This window comes from Silurus aristotelis (assembly GCF_946808225.1).
Source record: "Silurus aristotelis genome assembly, chromosome: 12".
NCBI lineage: Eukaryota > Metazoa > Chordata > Actinopteri > Siluriformes > Siluridae > Silurus > Silurus aristotelis.
The window spans coordinates 429,218-447,399 of record NC_139585.1 but is presented as its reverse complement, the minus strand read 5'-3'; the positions used below and the strand labels follow the sequence as shown (position 1 = coordinate 447,399).

At 41.4% G+C, this 18,182-nt stretch overlaps 2 protein-coding genes across 2 annotated transcripts in view; one reads left to right on the top strand and one right to left on the bottom strand.

Annotated features, from left to right (window-relative positions):
• The window catches only part of LOC310734913 (uncharacterized protein), a gene marked incomplete at its 5' end in the record, with an annotated part of 44,533 nt that extends 38,347 nt beyond the window's left edge, over positions 1–6,186 (top strand). Inside the window, 2 exons of the mRNA XM_083557393.1 lie at positions 2,124–2,992; positions 6,165–6,186. Of these exons, the coding sequence (XP_083413519.1) occupies positions 2,124–2,989 (866 nt within the window). The 3' untranslated portion in view covers positions 2,990–2,992; positions 6,165–6,186. The remainder of the gene's footprint in view (positions 1–2,123; positions 2,993–6,164) is intronic.
• rpl38 (ribosomal protein L38) overlaps positions 1–18,182 on the bottom strand; it is a 76,860-nt gene that overhangs the window by 51,903 nt on the left and 6,775 nt on the right. The gene's annotated exons all lie outside the window — the stretch shown is intronic.

Genomic DNA, 18,182 nt, shown 5'->3' with positions numbered 1-18,182 from the left:
ATTACCGACTAGGAGTTAATTATAATGCGTTTGACAGAAACGTGGATTAAACTGAATTAAAATGAAGCAAGTCCTCCTGGGTATAGTTACATACACCAACCCGGTCTAAATGGCAGAGGAGGCGGAGTCACTATTTATAATAATAATTTAAGCATCACACAAATTAAAACTAAACACAAAGGTAACATATTTGAAGTTCTTTACACCAACATAAAATATTTAGTGTCTGAAAGCAGGTCCAGTCAGCAAATTCCATCAATTATTATTTATAGACCCCCAGGGGCCCGACTCTGATTTTCTCATAGAATTTGCAGATTTATTCACAAATTTAGCTCCTTCTTTACACTTGTTGGCGACTTTAATATTGATTTTGATAATCAGGAAGACTCCTTAAGAGCAGCAGTTGTGTCCATTCTAGATTCAGTAGGAATTAATCAGAATGTTATAGGAGCCACTCATAGTGAAAACACACTCTTGATTTGTTGTTAACATTTGGATTAAAAAATAAATAAATAAATGTATTCCACAGTCTGAAGTTATTTCAGATCATTACCTCATCTCTTTTAAAATCTGCCTCAGTCACTGCATAAGTACCTCACCACGTTACCGTGTTAAACACATTCATGGAAGGAGAATCTCCTGAGTTTGAAAATGCCAACAGAAACGCAGCTGTGCGGTGGTGGCATATGTGTTTATATCAACACAGAATAGTGCAAGAACTGTGCTTGTCTCATGCTACTGCTCATCGTAGTGGAGTTCGTGACTGTAAGATGTAGACCATGTTATTTTGCGAGGCCCAGGAACTGGTGTGCCACTCCATCCAGAACCGTTAGGAGTGCGAGCACTTTCATCTGAGACTGCCGCTCGGGAGCGGAGCATTCGCATTGACATGCGAGCGTAGTGCTCGCAGCCAGCTTCCTCAAGACCCGACTTAGCTTACTCTGCTCCCAGGATTTTTTTTTAACAATAGACAAACAATTCAACATGAAATACACACAAAGCGCTTCATAACCAAACAGAAGCTGGCACCGGCTTCACTCCATGTGCGTTTTATAGCTTCCTGGTCATGACGTCACTCCACCGGTGATGGCCAATTTTTACTGATTACACAAATTTTTTCAAAGCGTGGACAACATGGTCACATTCCCAAAGCATTCCGGTGCAGCTCAAGTTCCTGAAAGGGAACCAGAACTAATCTAATTTCACTGCCCTTACATAAACCAGGACACACACTAAAGAGGAAATTAGAAAGATTTTTGGATAATATTTTTAATGATATGTCCACATTATTTATGTCCACAGACACTTCTGTACATTATACTTCAGAGTGACTAAAAAAATGCCCCAGTTACAGGATCTACATTGAGTCACACTCAATTTCAGATGGAAATCAGTGATAGCCGATCAACTTCCTATCCCTTGAAAGCGTTTGAATAGAGCAGGTCTTTTGCATGAGAGTCCTTTTATAACCTGATAGATAAACATTTTAGATAGAAGAAGCTCAAAGGTTTCAGAGGACTTTATTGTCTTTATGAAAAGTTTTAATGCAGCAATGAAGAGTTTTCTGTTACTTTTTGGGTTTTTCACAGGTAAGAGAACTGTGTGTGTGTGTGTGTGTGTGTGTGTGTGTGTGTTGAGATTGCACTAATAGACCACAGTACATTTATAAAGCCCAATAGATTTAAATCAGGTGAAGAAACAGGAAATAGAAAAGTGTTAAATGATCTGAAAGGTAAACTGTTGTGTCTTGTGTATTATCATCTGACTCTGGGACACAGTAAAAGGTTAAACCTTTTACATTTTATACATATTGAGACACACCTGTGTGGCTGTTTTGACGTAGCTTCCTGTGACGTAGCTTCCTGTGTTTGACTTGTTTGCCGCGAGTTACGTGTTTGTATCTCTCTCGGCGTCTTTCAAACAAACTTTGCTATCTATCCATCCGTTTTTCCTCTTTTAATAATCCTTAATTGTTTTTGTCTTCCTGACTTGTGCCTGTAGTTAGTTAACTCGACAATAACTAGTGTTGTTTATATTTATTTTCTCTCACTCACATCTCTGTATAATAAATCTGTTCGTGACGATAAGCACTATGCCGGTTGTTTGTCTGCATTCGAGCACAGGTGAGGACTCGTTCGAGTTGCAAACGGTGGCGTTGGAGATGGAGGCATTGGAGAAACAGATTCGCGAGCTGCATGTAAAGCATGACCGGCTGCGAGAGCGGAAAGCGGCGCTGGAAACATCCCGGGCGGACGCGCACTCATCCCAGGTAAACTCCCGGGTTGAACCTAACGCTCCCAACACATCAACTCCGCGTGCTTCTATGCCCAGGCCCAGCGCACCTACAACTCCGGCACCGGTGCAACATGGACCCTGGATGCGGCCGCGGCGGAAGAGACAAGCCAAGCCCCGATCGAGGTCGTCTCCTCCTCCACCACCGGCCTTCGAGATCTCGACCGAGAACCGCTTCGTCCCCCTCCGCGAGACGGAACGCGACACTGTTATTCTCGGAGATTCCATCGTCCGGCATGTCCGCGCTACCCGAGCTAAAGGTAAGGTGCACACTCGCTGTTTTCCTGGTGCTCGTGTTCTGGATGTCGCTGCGCAGGTACCTGCGATCCTGAACGAGAACTTCGGAGCGGTTGTTCTCCATGCCGGATCAAACGACACCAGGCTGCGGCAAACGGAGATCTTAAAGAGGGACTTCAGGATCCTGGTGGAGACGGTACGCAGCACATCACCCACAACGAGGATTATAGTGTCAGGACCTCTTCCCACTTACCAGCGAGGGGCTGAGAAGTTTAGTAGACTTTTAGCACTAAATGAATGGTTACAGTCATGGTGTCGAGAACATAAACTTCTCTTTGTTAATAACTGGAACTGTTTCTGGGAGCGTCCGAGGTTCTTCCGCCCTGATGGCCTGCACCCCAGCAGAGTTGGAGCAGCAGTGCTATCAGATAACATCTCTAGGATACTACACACCATCTGACTGGTAAGACATCAAGAAATCTTCAACTATAAGAACACGCATACTACAGACCAAATAGTTACAAGTTCACACACAGCCCAGTTTATAGAAACCATATCTATTCCTCGTGTAGTAAAACCAAGAATTACATACACAAGATCCAGAAATAATCTTATTGCAGTTAAAACTGAAAAATGCCAGATAAACAAACACAACAAAGTTCTAAAGTTCGGTCTTTTAAACATTAGATCACTTGCACCCAAAGCACTGATTGTAAATGAGATGATCACAGAGAATAATCTCGATGCACTCTGTCTCACTGAGACCTGGATTAAACCAGGTGATTATATGGGTCTAAACGAGTCTACACCGTCAGGATATGTTTATAAGCATGAGCCCCGTCAGACTGGTCGTGGGGGGGGGTGTAGGAACCATTTATAGTGCTTCTCTTAATGTTAGTCAGAGATTAGGATTCAGCTTTAAATCATTTGAAGTGCTCGTTCTTAAAATTGCACTTTCAGACATGCACAGAAAACTCGCTCTGGTCACCGTGTACAGACCCCCAGGACCCTACGCTGATTTTCTTCATGAGTTTGCTTGTTTTCTCTCAGACCTCCTGATCAGCTTTGATAAAGTGCTGCTTGTAGGAGATTTTAATATTCATGTAGATGATGAAAACGATGCCCTAGGATTATCATTTGTCGATTTACTAAACTCTTTTGGAGTTAAACAAAACGTCACCAGACCAACCCACAGTTTTAACCACACACTAGACTTAATAATATCCCACGGAGCAGACGTCACTGATATAGATATTTTACCCCAGAGTGATGACATCACAGACCATTATCTCCTACTGTACACACTACCGGTAAAGCAGATTAACCGTGTTTCACCACGGTATCGACTTGGTAGGACTATTATTCCAACCACTAAGGACAGATTCATAAATAACCTGCCTGATTTATCGCAGTTTCACATTAAACCCATAACTGCTGATCATCTTGATGAGATGGCGAACAACATAGACCTTATCCTCACTAGCACTTTAGACACTGTTGCCCCCATCCGGTTAAAAAAGGTTCGAGAACAAGCACCTGCACCTTGGTATAATAGTCATACGCATGCCCTAAAGAGAACAACACGTAATCTGGAGAGAAAATGGAGGAAAACTAAATTGAAGGTATTTAGAATTGCTTATAAAGACAGTATGCTTAGCTACAGACAGGTGCTAAAAGCTGCTAGAGCTAAACACCTGAGCAAACTCATAGAAAATAACAAAAACAATCCCAGGTTCCTTTTCAGTACAGTCGCTAAATTAACAACAAATCAGGGATCTGAAAAATGTGTTCCATCACAGTTTAGTAGTGAAGACTTTATGAATTTCTTCACTGAAAAAATAGATAACATTCGAAAAACAATTGTGGCAGTTCAACCTCTGACAGCATCTCCCGACACAATCGTACTTACAACCCCACAACTACACTGTTTTACATGTATAGGACAGGAAGAGCTGTATGATGCTATTATGAAAGCTAAATCAACAACATGTCAGTTAGATCCAATTCCCACTAAACTACTGAAGGAAGTGTTATATACAGCTGGTGAGCCTCTTTTAAATATTATTAACTCCTCACTATCGTTAGGTCATGTCCCTAAATCCCTCAAGTTAGCAGTTATTAAGCCCCTCATTAAAAAACCTAATCTGGATCCAAGCACGCTATCGAATTACAGACCAATTTCAAATCTCCCATTTATGTCTAAGATTTTAGAAAAGATTGTCGCTGCCCAGCTATGTAACCACTTGCAGGAGAACAATATCTTTGAAGAGTTTCAGTCAGGTTTTAGGCCCCATCATAGCACAGAAACTGCTCTAGTTAAAATCACTAACGACCTGTTTTTAGCTTCAGACCAAGGCTACATCTCCCTATTAGTTTTACTAGATCTTAGTGCTGCGTTCGACACTATAGATCATGATCTTCTCCTCGATCGCTTACAGAATTACATCGGTATTCAGGGACAGGCATTAAGCTGGTTTAAATCCTACCTGTCCAATCGTTACCATTTCGTAGATTTAAATGGAGAGCTATCCAGGATAATGCTAGTAAATTATGGCGTGCCACAAGGGTCAGTTCTGGGACCCCTGCTTTTTACAATATACATGCTTCCATTAGGAAATATTATTAGAAGGCATGGAATTAGCTTCCATTGTTATGCTGATGATACCCAGCTATATATTTCATCCAAACCAGGCGATACAGCTCAATTAGCTCGCATAACTGAGTGTGTTGAAGAAATAAGAGATTGGATGACCCATAACTTTCTGCTATTAAATTCTGATAAAACGGAGATTTTGCTCATCGGCCCAAAAAATAGTACACAGAAGCTCCAGCATCTCAGCCTGCATTTAGACGGTTGTTCTGTAACTACTAGTTCAACGGTAAAAGACCTGGGAGTTATTTTAGACAGCAACTTATCTTTCAAAAATCACATCAATCAAGTTACAAAAACAGCCTTCTTTCACCTTAGAAATATTTCTAAGCTAAGAAATATGTTATCTATATCTGATGCAGAGAAGCTCGTCCATGCGTTTATGACCTCTAGAATAGACTACTGTAATGCATTACTAGGTGGATGTCCTGCATCATTAATAAACAAGCTTCAGTTAGTTCAGAATGCCACAGCAAGAGTTCTTACTAGGTCAAGAAAATACGATCATATAACCCCAATCTTATCGTCCCTACATTGGCTTCCTATTAAGTTTCGAATAGACTACAAACTACTGCTACTCACTTATAAAGCACTAAATGGTTTGGCTCCCATGTATCTATCCAGTCTCTTAACACGCTACAATCCGTCACGCTCCCTGAGATCTCAAAACTCTGGGCTTCTAGTAGTTCCTAGAAGAGCAAAGTCCACTAAAGGCGGTAGAGCATTTTCACATTTAGCTCCTAAACTCTGGAATAGTCTTCCTGACAGTGTTCTGGGCTCAGATACACTCTCCCAGTTTAAGTGTAGATTAAAAACATATCTTTTTAGCAAAGCCTACACATAACACACATCACACACATCACATCATAACCTTGTGCTCCAGAACATCTGATCACATGCACATTATCAACTTGTGCTGTTAATATCATGAACAGCAGCTACGCTAATTCCTCTCCACTGCTTCTCTTTCTCTCCCCATCCCGAGGCTTCCTGAGGTTTGGCCAGCTCCAGTCACGTCCCACCTCGTGAAGATTATGGACCTATGGATGATCATGGAGAAGTAGATGCCGAGTGTTTAAAGGCCCTGGCATGGAGAAGCTGATGCTGGATCTATGATGATCACAAATTGTTCTGTATTGTTGAAAGATTTATGATCAAACTCTTGATGTCACCCATATGAGGATGGGTTCCCCTTTGAGTCTGGTTCCTCTCAAGGTTTCTTCCTCATATCATCTAAGGGAGTTTTTCCTTGCCACTGTCGCCACGGCTGCTCATCAGGGACAAACGCACACCTTCACCTTCACTGTTGTTTTCTGTAAAGCTGCTTTGAGACAATGTCTGTTGTGAAAAGCGCTATACAAATAAACTTGACTTGACTTGACTTGATATTAGATTTTATTATAATTCTATTGTTGTTTTGAAAATATTACAGCTATTGGTAGACCTTACAGTAGACACTCAGGTGTTTCTCTTTGTATCACAGTCTAAATAAATATGTAATTAACATTTTCCCTCTCTGGAACAAAGAGAATTTATGTTTCCAACTGGCTGATGTCAGACAATAAGAGTATTAGCAGGCCATGGGATGTTTGATGAAATATACTGTACAGGTTTATTGTGCCTAATGTGTGTATTTACTGTATATTATTGGTAAATAAACAATATGACCTATTCTTCTTCTTCTGGCTGCCCCAATTAGGGGTTGCCACAGCGGATCATCTGTCTCCATACCCTCCTGTCCTCTACATCTGCCTCTTTCAAACCAACTAATCACATCCATAAACCTCCTCCTTGGTCTTCCTCTTTTCCTGGTGGCTCCATCCTCAGCATTCTCCTACCGATAGATAGATAGATAGATAGATAGATAGATAGATAGATAGATAGATAGATAGATAGATAGATAGATAGATAGATAGATAGATAGATAGATAGATAGATCTTTATTGTTATTGCATTGTACAGGTACACAGCAACGAAATGCAGTTTGGCATCTACCAAAAGTCAAGAAAATGTAGCAATCGTGCAAATAGTGCAGATAAATATGTAAGCATATGTACAGTGAGTAAATATAAAGGCTTTAACAGTGCAGAGACGTGTGGAAATCTTTAAGAAGTACAGATAAAATATACCCCATGTCTCTCCTCTGCACATATCCAAACTATCTCAACCTTCAATCCTCATCTCAAATAAGTCTTACTCCTACTGACTTTCATTCCCCTTCTCTCCAGCGTGTACCTCCACCTCTCCAGGCTCTTCTCCACCTGCTCCCTACTCTCACCACAAATCAAAATATCATCCACAAACATCATAGTCCACGGAGACTCCTGTCTGATCTCATCCTTCAACCTGTCCATCACCACTGCAAACAGGAAAGGGCTCAGAGCCGATCTTTGATGCAGTCCAACCTCCACCTTGAACCAGTCTGTCGTTCCTACTGCACACTTCACTGCTGTCACACTGTCCTCATACATGTCCTGCACCACCCTCACATACTTCTCTGATACACCAGACTTCCTCATACAATACCACAACTCCTCTCTCCACCCTGTCGTACGCTTTCTCTAAATCCACAAATACACAATGCAGCTCCTTCTGACCTTCTCTATACTTCTCCATCAAGATTCTCAAAGCAAATAATGCGTCTGTGGTGCTCTTCCTCGGCATGAATCCATACTGTTGCTCACAGATGGTCACCTCTTCTCTCAGCCTGGCTTCCACTACTCTTTCCCATAACTTCATGGTGTGACTGATCAACTTTATTCCCCTGTAGTTACTGCAGGTCTGCACATCTCCTTTATTCTTAAAGATGAGTACCAGCACACTCCTTCTCCGTTGCTCAGGCATCTTCTCACCTTCCAAAATCTTGAACAATCTTGTTAAAAACTCCACTGCATCTCTCTTAAACATCTCCATGCTTCTGCTGATATGTTATCTGGTCCTGTCAGAAAGCACGGGTGACTAGGTGAGTAAGGACGCAAATGCAGGATAGAAATGAAGAAAACAGGCTTTAATGAGAGTAAGGCAAAACAAAGTCCAAAAAACAGTCCAGGGTCTTAACACAGGTGAACAGGCCAATGCAGGCAGAGAACAAAAAACAAAACAATGCAAAAAAATCCATAAACCAGCAAAACAGATAAATACAGGGCAGAGCAAAAACATAAATCACAAAACAGTCCAAAGTCCAAACCAGGTAACTAGGGAGACAGAGTAGAACAGAAAACAAGTTCAGGTTCAGGGTAAGGATCAGCATCAGGTTCAGGATCAGGATCAAGATCAAGAACAGGATCAGGATCAGGATACAGAGCAGGCAGGATGGCAAGAATAATCTAAGGGGCAAGGAAGCCAGTAAGATAATCTGGCCAGGAGCTAAAGTCTTAGTTGTCCTTATATACCGGGAGGCGCGGGAAAATGGCAAGATGGGCGCCGACCTGGAAGTGCTCACCGCAGAACCGGAAGTGCATGCCGCGAAACCGGAAGTGTGTATGGTGTGCCCGGGAGATCCTGACAGGTCCAACCGATTTCCACTCTTCATCCTCCTAATTGCTGCTCTCACTTCCTCCTTACTAATCCTATCTACTTCCTGCTTCACCAACTCCACATCATCCAACCTTCTCTCTCTCTCATATTCCTCATTCATTAAAACAATTTGACCTATTGAACATTTAAATATATAAACAGAAGTGTGCTGAGGAGTAAATATTTCACCTTGTGTAAATAATGTAAATAATACAACATCTACATGATTATATATCACAGCTATTATTCAGATTTTTAGAAATGCAGTGTACATTTCAGTTGTGAATTTAAAATAATTGGCTGATTTAAAATAAACCTGGCTATCATTAAAAACACTGATGACATAGTCCAATTTCAAGTACAGAAACAACCATTCAGTTCTAATGCCTGGATTGGACTGAGCGTTAACATCAGTAGCTGGCACTGGTCTTATGGAAATTATCCCCTGGGAATTTTTACAGATTGGGCAGGAGGAGAGCCTAACAACTGGGGTGGACATGAAGAATGTGGTGTAATAAACACTAATGCTTGGAATGATAAACCATGCAAATCGATGTTTGCCTATATGTGCTTTGACAGTAAGGAACCGGATATGTCTCACATTGTTTGACTTGCTCATTTTCTAAGTAGCTCGCATGCTGAAAAAGTGTGTGCACCCCTGTTCTAGTGTCTCAATATTAAATGTAACTTTACTTCAGAATGTCTAAAATGAGCACAATTATGATTCACAACACTGTGAATTAACATCCGCTGTGTACTATGTGTCTTAATTCTAACAGACAGTAAAACTGGCACTGACCAACTCATTTATTTCTCTAATACAACAACATGGGTTGAAGTTTCTGTAGACAGTATTATACAGACGTGGCCACTATAACAACCACTGCAGAAAACACCTTTATAAAGGGACTGATCACTGGCTTTACCTGGTTTGGTTTGGTCAGAGACTCCTGGAAGTGGATAGACCAAACCAACTTCTCAACCATCAGTTGGAGTTCTGGACAACCGGATCATTTTAAACTTATGAATGAAGACTGTGGCTTTATAAATAATGGTCAGGTTGCAGATGCAGCATGCTCACTCGTAATGCCTTTTTGTTTAATTAGTGCTTATAATTAATACAATTATGTAATCATTTATTCACATAACTTTACATTTCTTTGTTTAGAAATTAGGAAAAGGCAACAGATCGTAAGTATGAAGGTTCAGTCCAATCAGGATGTCAATGTTCCTGAAGTAAAGGAAGCCATCTTGAAGCAGGTGAGTCTGCTGACCCGCAAAAAAACTCTTCTCTCATAACACCTATATGACTTGTGGGACCTCCTCATGACTGCATCAAAAACCTGAGTATTCCTTACAGTCTGATACATGAACACTGTACTGTAAACATTATTGATAGTTTTTTAGTTTCTGTTGATTTGACAAAATTTACTAAAGATTAATTTCTCTATTCTGCATCAATTCCTAATAAAAGTTTTATTCTGTTCTCCAGATCATGCAGAAAATAAAGGCGCACATTATGTCTGAGAACATTCTGGTAAGATGGAGAGAGAAGCCAGGTGGAGAAGTGTTTCACAAGGAGATGGGAAATAAGAGAACAATGGGAAATGTGAACAGAGGAACATGTGACATCTAAGTCTTTAGATGGTTTTCAGAATTATTTTATAGTAAACGTACAGTATATTTCCATGTAAATGCTCATCTGAGAAGGTCAGATCATCAGAATTAAACTCTAATGTGTACTCAATATATGTAGAAGGAAAAACAACATTTATCCATGGTGATTATACTGTACATACTGCCTACTGATATTCAATTCAATTCAATTCATTTTTATTTGTATAGCGCTTTTAACAATGAACATTGTCTCAAAGCAGCTTTACACAGATAATGCGGTGATTAAAAATGAATATGTTCTTTATGAGTAAGTTTGTCCCTGATGAGCAAGCCGGTGGCGACTGGCGACTGTGGCAAGGAAAAACTCCCCGAGATGGCATAAGGAAGAAACCTTGAGAGGAACCAGACTCAAGAGGGAACCCATCCTCATCTGGGTTACACCGAATGTCCATTTGTGGCGGGTATACAATGTTGCGGGGTGCAGTGATGATGATCAAAAGCGAAGTGTATTTCTGAGTCAGTGTAGGAGACTGTTGACATCAGTGTAGGAGACTGTTGACATCCAATCCAGGCAGGCCTGGATGAAGTGGGAAGATCCACGGGGGGGAGAGGGGCAGGAACAGTGGTCACTGGAGCCTCAGGAGCATGTTTAACTCGACCGAGAGAGAGAGAGAGAGAGAGAGAGAGAGAGAGAGAGAGAGAGAGAAGAGGGTGACAGGAAGAGAAGGATATGGATTATTAAGTGTACCTATTGTTGCATGAGAGTTAAAGTCACTGTGCAGTTTGGACTCCGGCAAGACTCGCTATGGCAGCATAACTAAAAGGGAGAACCAGAAGGCAACACAGACATGAGGGATCTCTGGGATAAGAGACGGCCCACCACACCACCATCAACAAACCTGAGTGAACACGTGAATGTGAGGGGACGACAGCGTACAAATATCCCAGTTCACCAAACACTCTATATCAATGTTCCCTCCAGATCTGAGCCTTTACCTGAGAAAAAATCTACTGATTAAAGGCTTGACTGAATAAATATGTTTTCAACCTCGACTTGAACACTGAGACTGTGTCTGAGTCCCGAACACTGATAGGAAGGCTGTTCCATAACTGCGGGGCTTTATAAGAGAAAGATCTGCCCCTGCTGTAATCTTCATTATTGGAGGAACCAACAGATAGCCTGCACCTTTTGATCTAAGTAGGCGTGGAGGATCATACTGGTACAGAAGTTCACTCAGATACGGTGGTGCGAGACCATTAAGTGCTTTATATGTCAGTAGTAAAATTTTATAATCAATGCGACATTTGATTGGGAGCCAGTGTAGACTGATTAATACAGGGGTGATGTGGTCATATTTCCTAGATCTAGTGAGGACTCTTGCTGCTGCATTCTGAACTAACTGAAGCTTATTTATGCACCTACTCGCACACCCAGACAGTAAAGCGTTACAGTAGTCTAATCTAGAAGTAACAAAAGCATGAACTAGTTTTTCTGCATCCTGTAACGACATCATATTTCTAATTTTAGCAATATTTCTAAGGTGAAAGAAGGCGATCCTGGTAATATTATTCACGTGAGCCTCAAAGGAAAGACTCGAGTCAATAATCACACCAAGGTCTTTGACAGCCGTACATGCTGAAACAGAAACACCATCCAGAGATGTTAGGTAATCGGAAAGTTTGCTTCTAGCTGCATGTGGTCCTAGTAAAAGTACTTCCGTCTTATCTGAGTTTAGCAGAAGAAAGTTATCGAGCATCCACTGTCTAATGTCCTTTACACATTTTTTAACATTGTTAAGCTGATCTCTCTCATCTGGCTTTGCTGAAATATATAGCTGTGTATCATCAGCATAGCAATGGAATCTAATACCATGTTTATGAATAATTTCTCCAAGAGGCAGCATATATAAAGAGAAAAGCAGAGGGCCTAAGACAGATCCTTGAGGAACACCAAACTTTACCTCAGAGAGATAGCAGAACAATAGAACATTTTAGGGCTTTAAACATCATGAGCAGGACATTGTAGTGGATTTAAAAGTGAAGACAGCAGGTGTATCCTGAATAAGAGGATATAACTTGTGCTAATAAAATCTTTATTACGCTTAAACATTTAACTTTAATTTATTTATTTATTCCATTAGAATAAATATTTATTCATGGTTCCCTGGTGGTCTAGTGGATAGGATGCGGCGCTCTCACCGCTGTGGCCCGGGTTCGATCCCCAGTCAGGGAACCAACCCCAGACATTAGGGAGGCGCAATTCTGTGCACTCTTAGTGCCGGTCCCAAGCCCGGATAAATGGTTTAAAAGGGTTGCATTAGGAAAGGCATCCAGCGTAAAAATCATGTGCCAAATCAAACATGTGGACGATCCGCTGTGGCGACCCCTAATGGGAGAAGATCAAAAAAAGTTTATTCCATCCATCAATCCTTTCTTCCCTCTGAAAGATGCTCCTGAGAATAAGAAATAAGCTAACAGGATTTTGAGTGTAGGGGGGAAGTGTAGTGCAGAGCAGCCATATTTAGAATAGACTATATTTGTCACATACACATTACAGCACAGTGAAATTATTTTCTTCGCATATCCCAGCTTGATAGAAACCTGGGGTCAGAGCGCAGGGTCAGTCATGATACAGCACCCCTGGAGCACAGAGGGTTAAGGGCCTTGCTCAAGGGCCCAAGAGTGGCAGCTTGGCGATACTAGGGCTTGTACTCCAGACCTTCCGATCAGTAACCCAGTGCCTTAACCACTGACCCCCCACTCTCCTTAGATTGTGAGCTGTAGCTTGTTCTGTGTAGTGATTAATAAGATTAATGTAAAGTGTAATGTACTATATTATTTACTTTTATTTTTTTTTCTGATTAAGTTAAAATCCTGTACATGGTCATTTAATTGTACTTTTAAGTAGTTTTTAAATACAGTGGGTACGGAAAGTATTCAGACCCCCTTAAATTCGTCACTCTTTGTTATATTGCAGCCATTTGCTAAAATCATTTAAGTTCATTTTCTTCCTCATTAATGTACACACAGCTCCCCATACTGACAGAAAAACACAGAATTGTTGTTCCATCCGAGGATAGAAACAAGTCAAGTGCAAAATAAAGTTTATATCTGTCTTAACAACAAGTCAATGTTCATACCTTAACATCTGTAAAATGAGCATAATCACAGCACTTCACTCATACAGACATCACACTGAAGGGGAGAGAAGTTCAGTGTGGTCACATGGACTTTTCTAAAACAAACTGAAACAACTGAGCCTGGATCAGGTCTGCTTCTTTCAGTCCTATGCAATCTTATTCACTTACTGACACATCAGTTTTTATGACACTTTTCTCCAGATCCAGGATCACACAGGTGATTCTAAGATCACAATGAACCACAAGGAATGAGGTTGTTAATATGTTATATAAAAAAATATATATTACATTTGTCCACCTCAGAGCCAAAACAGTGCCAGGCCCATCCTCACAAAGCTCCAACATTACAACTAAAATTAACAGTTAAGTGCAGAGGAAACATTTTCATTTCATCAAAATTATCCAAGATAAATACATTTCATGGAACAGATAATTGTGATGAGGTGCCGGTTCAGCTGTTTGGGTCCTAACACCCATGATTACAAATTTATTCAGGAAAAACACTAAAGAGCTTAGACCAGTTCAGACCAATTCTGAAATCTGAACTTTAATTCACAAATCAGGGGATGAACAGAAGAAAATACAAATCTGGATGAATCAGATAAAATCTCACACAACCAATCTACTGTATGTAACATAAATCCTGCCTTTTTCATTGTAAAGCAAACTTCAGTTAATGATGTTAATTACTGTGTATTGTAGATTGTGTCAAGGAAGGATACTACACCTAATCGGAGTGTGTAACAAAACGCATTTTTATAGCTTCTTTGTTGTTTCTCTCTCTATGTCTTCCTGTCTATGTTTCAAACCTAACCCCCAAAATCCCGTCCACTCCTTAAAGGGCTGTCCAACATTTAACAACTTTACATCCCTCCCCTTGAGCTAATAATTAACAACTGAGAGATAAGAGAGACTCAGAGAGATAACACAAGACAGTCGCTGTGTCCGCCGTTGGAACTTGACTTTCGGTATGAGTTATTGTATTATCGTGCCTTTCCAGTATTTCCCTCCACCCACAAAGAGTGGATTGTGAGGCCTTGCCTCTTCAGTCTGCCGTCTCTTACTTCCAAGACATCGGACAAAACAAGGCCATCTGGAGATGGTCGTGGAGGGGGAGTACTGTCAGGATCTTCGGGGCACATGGCGCGCACTTCCGGTTCCGCAGTGCGCACTTCCGGGTTCGGCGGCCATCTTGCCATTTTTCCCATACCTCCTGGTATTTAAGGACACACAAGACTTTAGCTCCAGCCAGAATATCTCACTGGCTTTCAAAATCCCTGAGGATTATTCTTGCCACCCTGCCTGCTCCTGTACCTGTACCTGTTCCTGACCCCTGTTCTGCTCTGTTTTGGTTTTGACCTCTAGACTGTTTTTAATTTGTGTTTCTGCCCTGTCTTCATTGTTCTGTTTGCCGTTTTTTTTGGACTGGTTTTTTTTTTGGATTAGTTTTTTGTCTTCCCTGCATCGCCCTGTTTTCCTGTGTTCTCGAACCTGGACTGTTTACTGGACTTTGTTTTTGCCTTTGCCCTATTGCTCTGCTTGCTTGCTTTATATTAAAGCCTGTTTTCTCCTAAACCCTGTCGCATCCTGCATTTGGGTCTGCACTCACCCAGTCACACCCACACCTACTTTCTCTGAAAGTGTGTAAGTTTCAGTTCAGTTCTGTGTTAAGGAACCTGATGGCTTGCTGGAAAAACTGTTGCACAGTCTGGATTTGACAGCCCAAATGCTTCGGAACCACTTTCCTGATGGCAGGAGGGTGAAGTGTGTGTGTAGGGGGTTTGTGGGTAGAGTCGTCACTTCCTGTTTCCTATTGTTGATTGTTTGCCGGGAATTTTGTTTGTATTTGTGTTTAAATTTTTACAGTTAGTTTTTTTTTCTCTCATCGCTTTAAAATCTCAAAATATCGTTTTCATTTCCTACATCCTTTACTTTCCGTTGTCTCCGTTTTGTCTCTTTTTGCTTTTGGGAGAGCGCTTTTTTCCCTGTTCAAGGGTTTGAAAGCAGTGAGTGAAGACCATTCCCATCAGAACTACAAACACAGACTACAGTAACCACATAAACGTACAATTTCTCTGCTATGGCGAACATCCAGTTCATTCAGTGTGTGAAGTGCGACATGTTTAGTCAGTCTTTCTGCGTTGCTAGCGATAATCTTATATGTGAGAAGTGTAAGCTAGTTTGCTCTTTGACAGAGAAGATCTTAGCATCAGAGGAGCGCATCCAGAGTCTAGAGAGAAGTAGTAAGTGCGAGAGCACTCCAGGTTCTGCAGGGGGAAAGTCTGGATGCCCTAGGTGGTGTTAGCATTCCCCTGACTCCGGCATTAGAGCCCTCGCAGCAGGGTGAGTGGGGGACAGCTCGGCGACATACTCGCAAAGTCAAAGCTGACGCAAAGGCTCGCCCACGGGAGCACCATTCCTCTCCGCTTCAAGTATCCAACAGGTTTGCTCTCCTCAGTGAAGCACCCGCTGAGAAACCTGAAAGAGCTCTGGTTTTAGGAGACTCTATTCTGAGGCACGTGGAATTAGCTAGACCTTTAGGGGCAACAGCAGCACAGGTTATGTGTATACCCGGAGCCAGGGTGCCGGACATAGCAGGTCAGCTTAGATTCTTAGGAAAGCACAGGTTCTCTAAGATAGTTTTTCACACAGGAGTTAATGATATACGCCTTCGACAGTCAGAGGTTACTAAGAGTAATATTACAGTGGAACCTCTGGTTACGAATTTAATTCGTTCCGGTACTTTATTCGTAACCTGAAAAGTTCGTATCCGGATACAAATTTCCCCATAAGAATGAACAGAAACTTCGGTAATTCGTTCTGGACAACCAAAAAATATTACTTTTAAAATAAAAATAAAGCAAATATTCACTAATATTATTTACTTTTAACATGTTATATTGAAATCATACCATATAAAAAACATATAAGAGAGGAAAAAATTATCTTTACCTTTGAGAAGACTTGCTGCTGGCATGCTGGCGTTCGTAGAAGGGGGAGGAGGGAGAGTTATTGTTTGGAAGGAGAATCTCCTTCCATTTTAATATCGGGCAGACTGTCACCCGAATCCTTGTCCTCACTTATTTTTCTTGCTTTAAATTCACGTTTCATTACGATGGCTTTTTTCAACTTTCGTAAAGAATTTTTCAATTGAAAGTTGCTTATGGCGACTTTTTAAAATATCACTGAAGTGGGACATAGCGCCATTAAAAGAGTTTATAGCCCCCATTGCAAGTGCCTTATCAGGGTGATTTTCCTCTACAAATGACTGCAATCTTAACCAGATTGCAGTGTGTTCCCTGATTTCTGCCGTTGTCACTTTCATATTTTTCTCTTCCTCATCTCCTTCCCCTAATGCCTCTTCAAGCTGTTGGTGTTGCTGTCGATGCAGTTCCTTCAGTTCGTCGATAGTGAGATCTTCACTATGTTCTGCAACGAGTTCTTCCACGTCATTTTCGTCCACTTCAAGGCCAAGAGATTTTCCTAGGGACACGATTTCTTCGACAGGCTCCTTTTTGTTCACAAATCCCTCGAAGTCGCGTTCAAGAACACACTCCGGCCATAATTTTCTCCATGCGGATTTCAGTGTTCTCTTTGAGACACCCCGCCATGCAGTATCAATGAGTTTAAGACACCCCACAATATCGAAGTGACCAAAACTCCTGCAGGGAAAGTTGTGTCCCCTCTGTGACAATAAAGTTCAAAGATCCCCTTTGTGTACAGCTTCTTAAAATTTGAGATAACCTGCTGATCCATGGGCTGCAGTATAGGCGTGGTGTTAGGAGGAAGGTAGACTATTTTAATAAATTGATACTCTTCCAAGATGTTATCCTGAAGTCTCTTGGTATGAGCAGGAGCATTATCCATAACGAGCACAGCTCTCAGTGGCAGATTATTGTCTAGAAGATATTTTTTTATTTGAGGACCACAGGTAGAGTTTATCCACTCAGTACACAGTTCTTCGTTTACCCATGCCCTACTGTTTGATCTCCACATAACAGGCAGCCTGTCCTTTTGCACCTTACACCTCTTGAATGCTCGTGGATTCTCGGCTGTGTAAACAAGAAGAGGCTTAATTTTTAAGTCTCCACCCGCACTAGCGCAAAACATGAGGGTCAGCCGATCTTTCATTGGCTTGTGTCCAGGCAGCTTTGTCTCATTTTGGGTGATGAAAGTCCTCCTTGGCATTTTTTTCCAAAACAGGCCTGTCTCATCACAGTTGAAGACCTTTTGTGAAAGATACTGCTCCGAGTCCATAAGCTTCTTGAACTCGATCACAAAATCCTCTGCTGCCTTTATGTCAGAGCTCGCTGCTTCGCCGTGCCGTGTAACGCTATGGACACCAGTTCTTCTTTTGAACTTCTCGAACCATCCTCGACTTGCCTTAAACTCTGTAGCATCACTTGAAGTACCTGGTAAATATTTCACTAGGTTCCCGTACAACATCCTGGCCTTTTCACAGATTATTGCTTCACTTACACTTTCACCTGCTAGCTGCTTCTCGGTTATCCAAATGAGAAGCAACTTTTCCACTTCGTCGAGAACGCGTGGCCGTTGCTTCAACGAAACATTCATTGTAACACCCTTTGCAGTATCTAGATAAACTAGTTTATCCTTATTTTTTAGTATGGTGCAGATAGTGGATGCTGACCTGTTATAATGCCTTGCTATATCAACAACACGCATGCCATCGCGGTGTTTCTTGATTATCTCCTTCTTCATTTCCACAA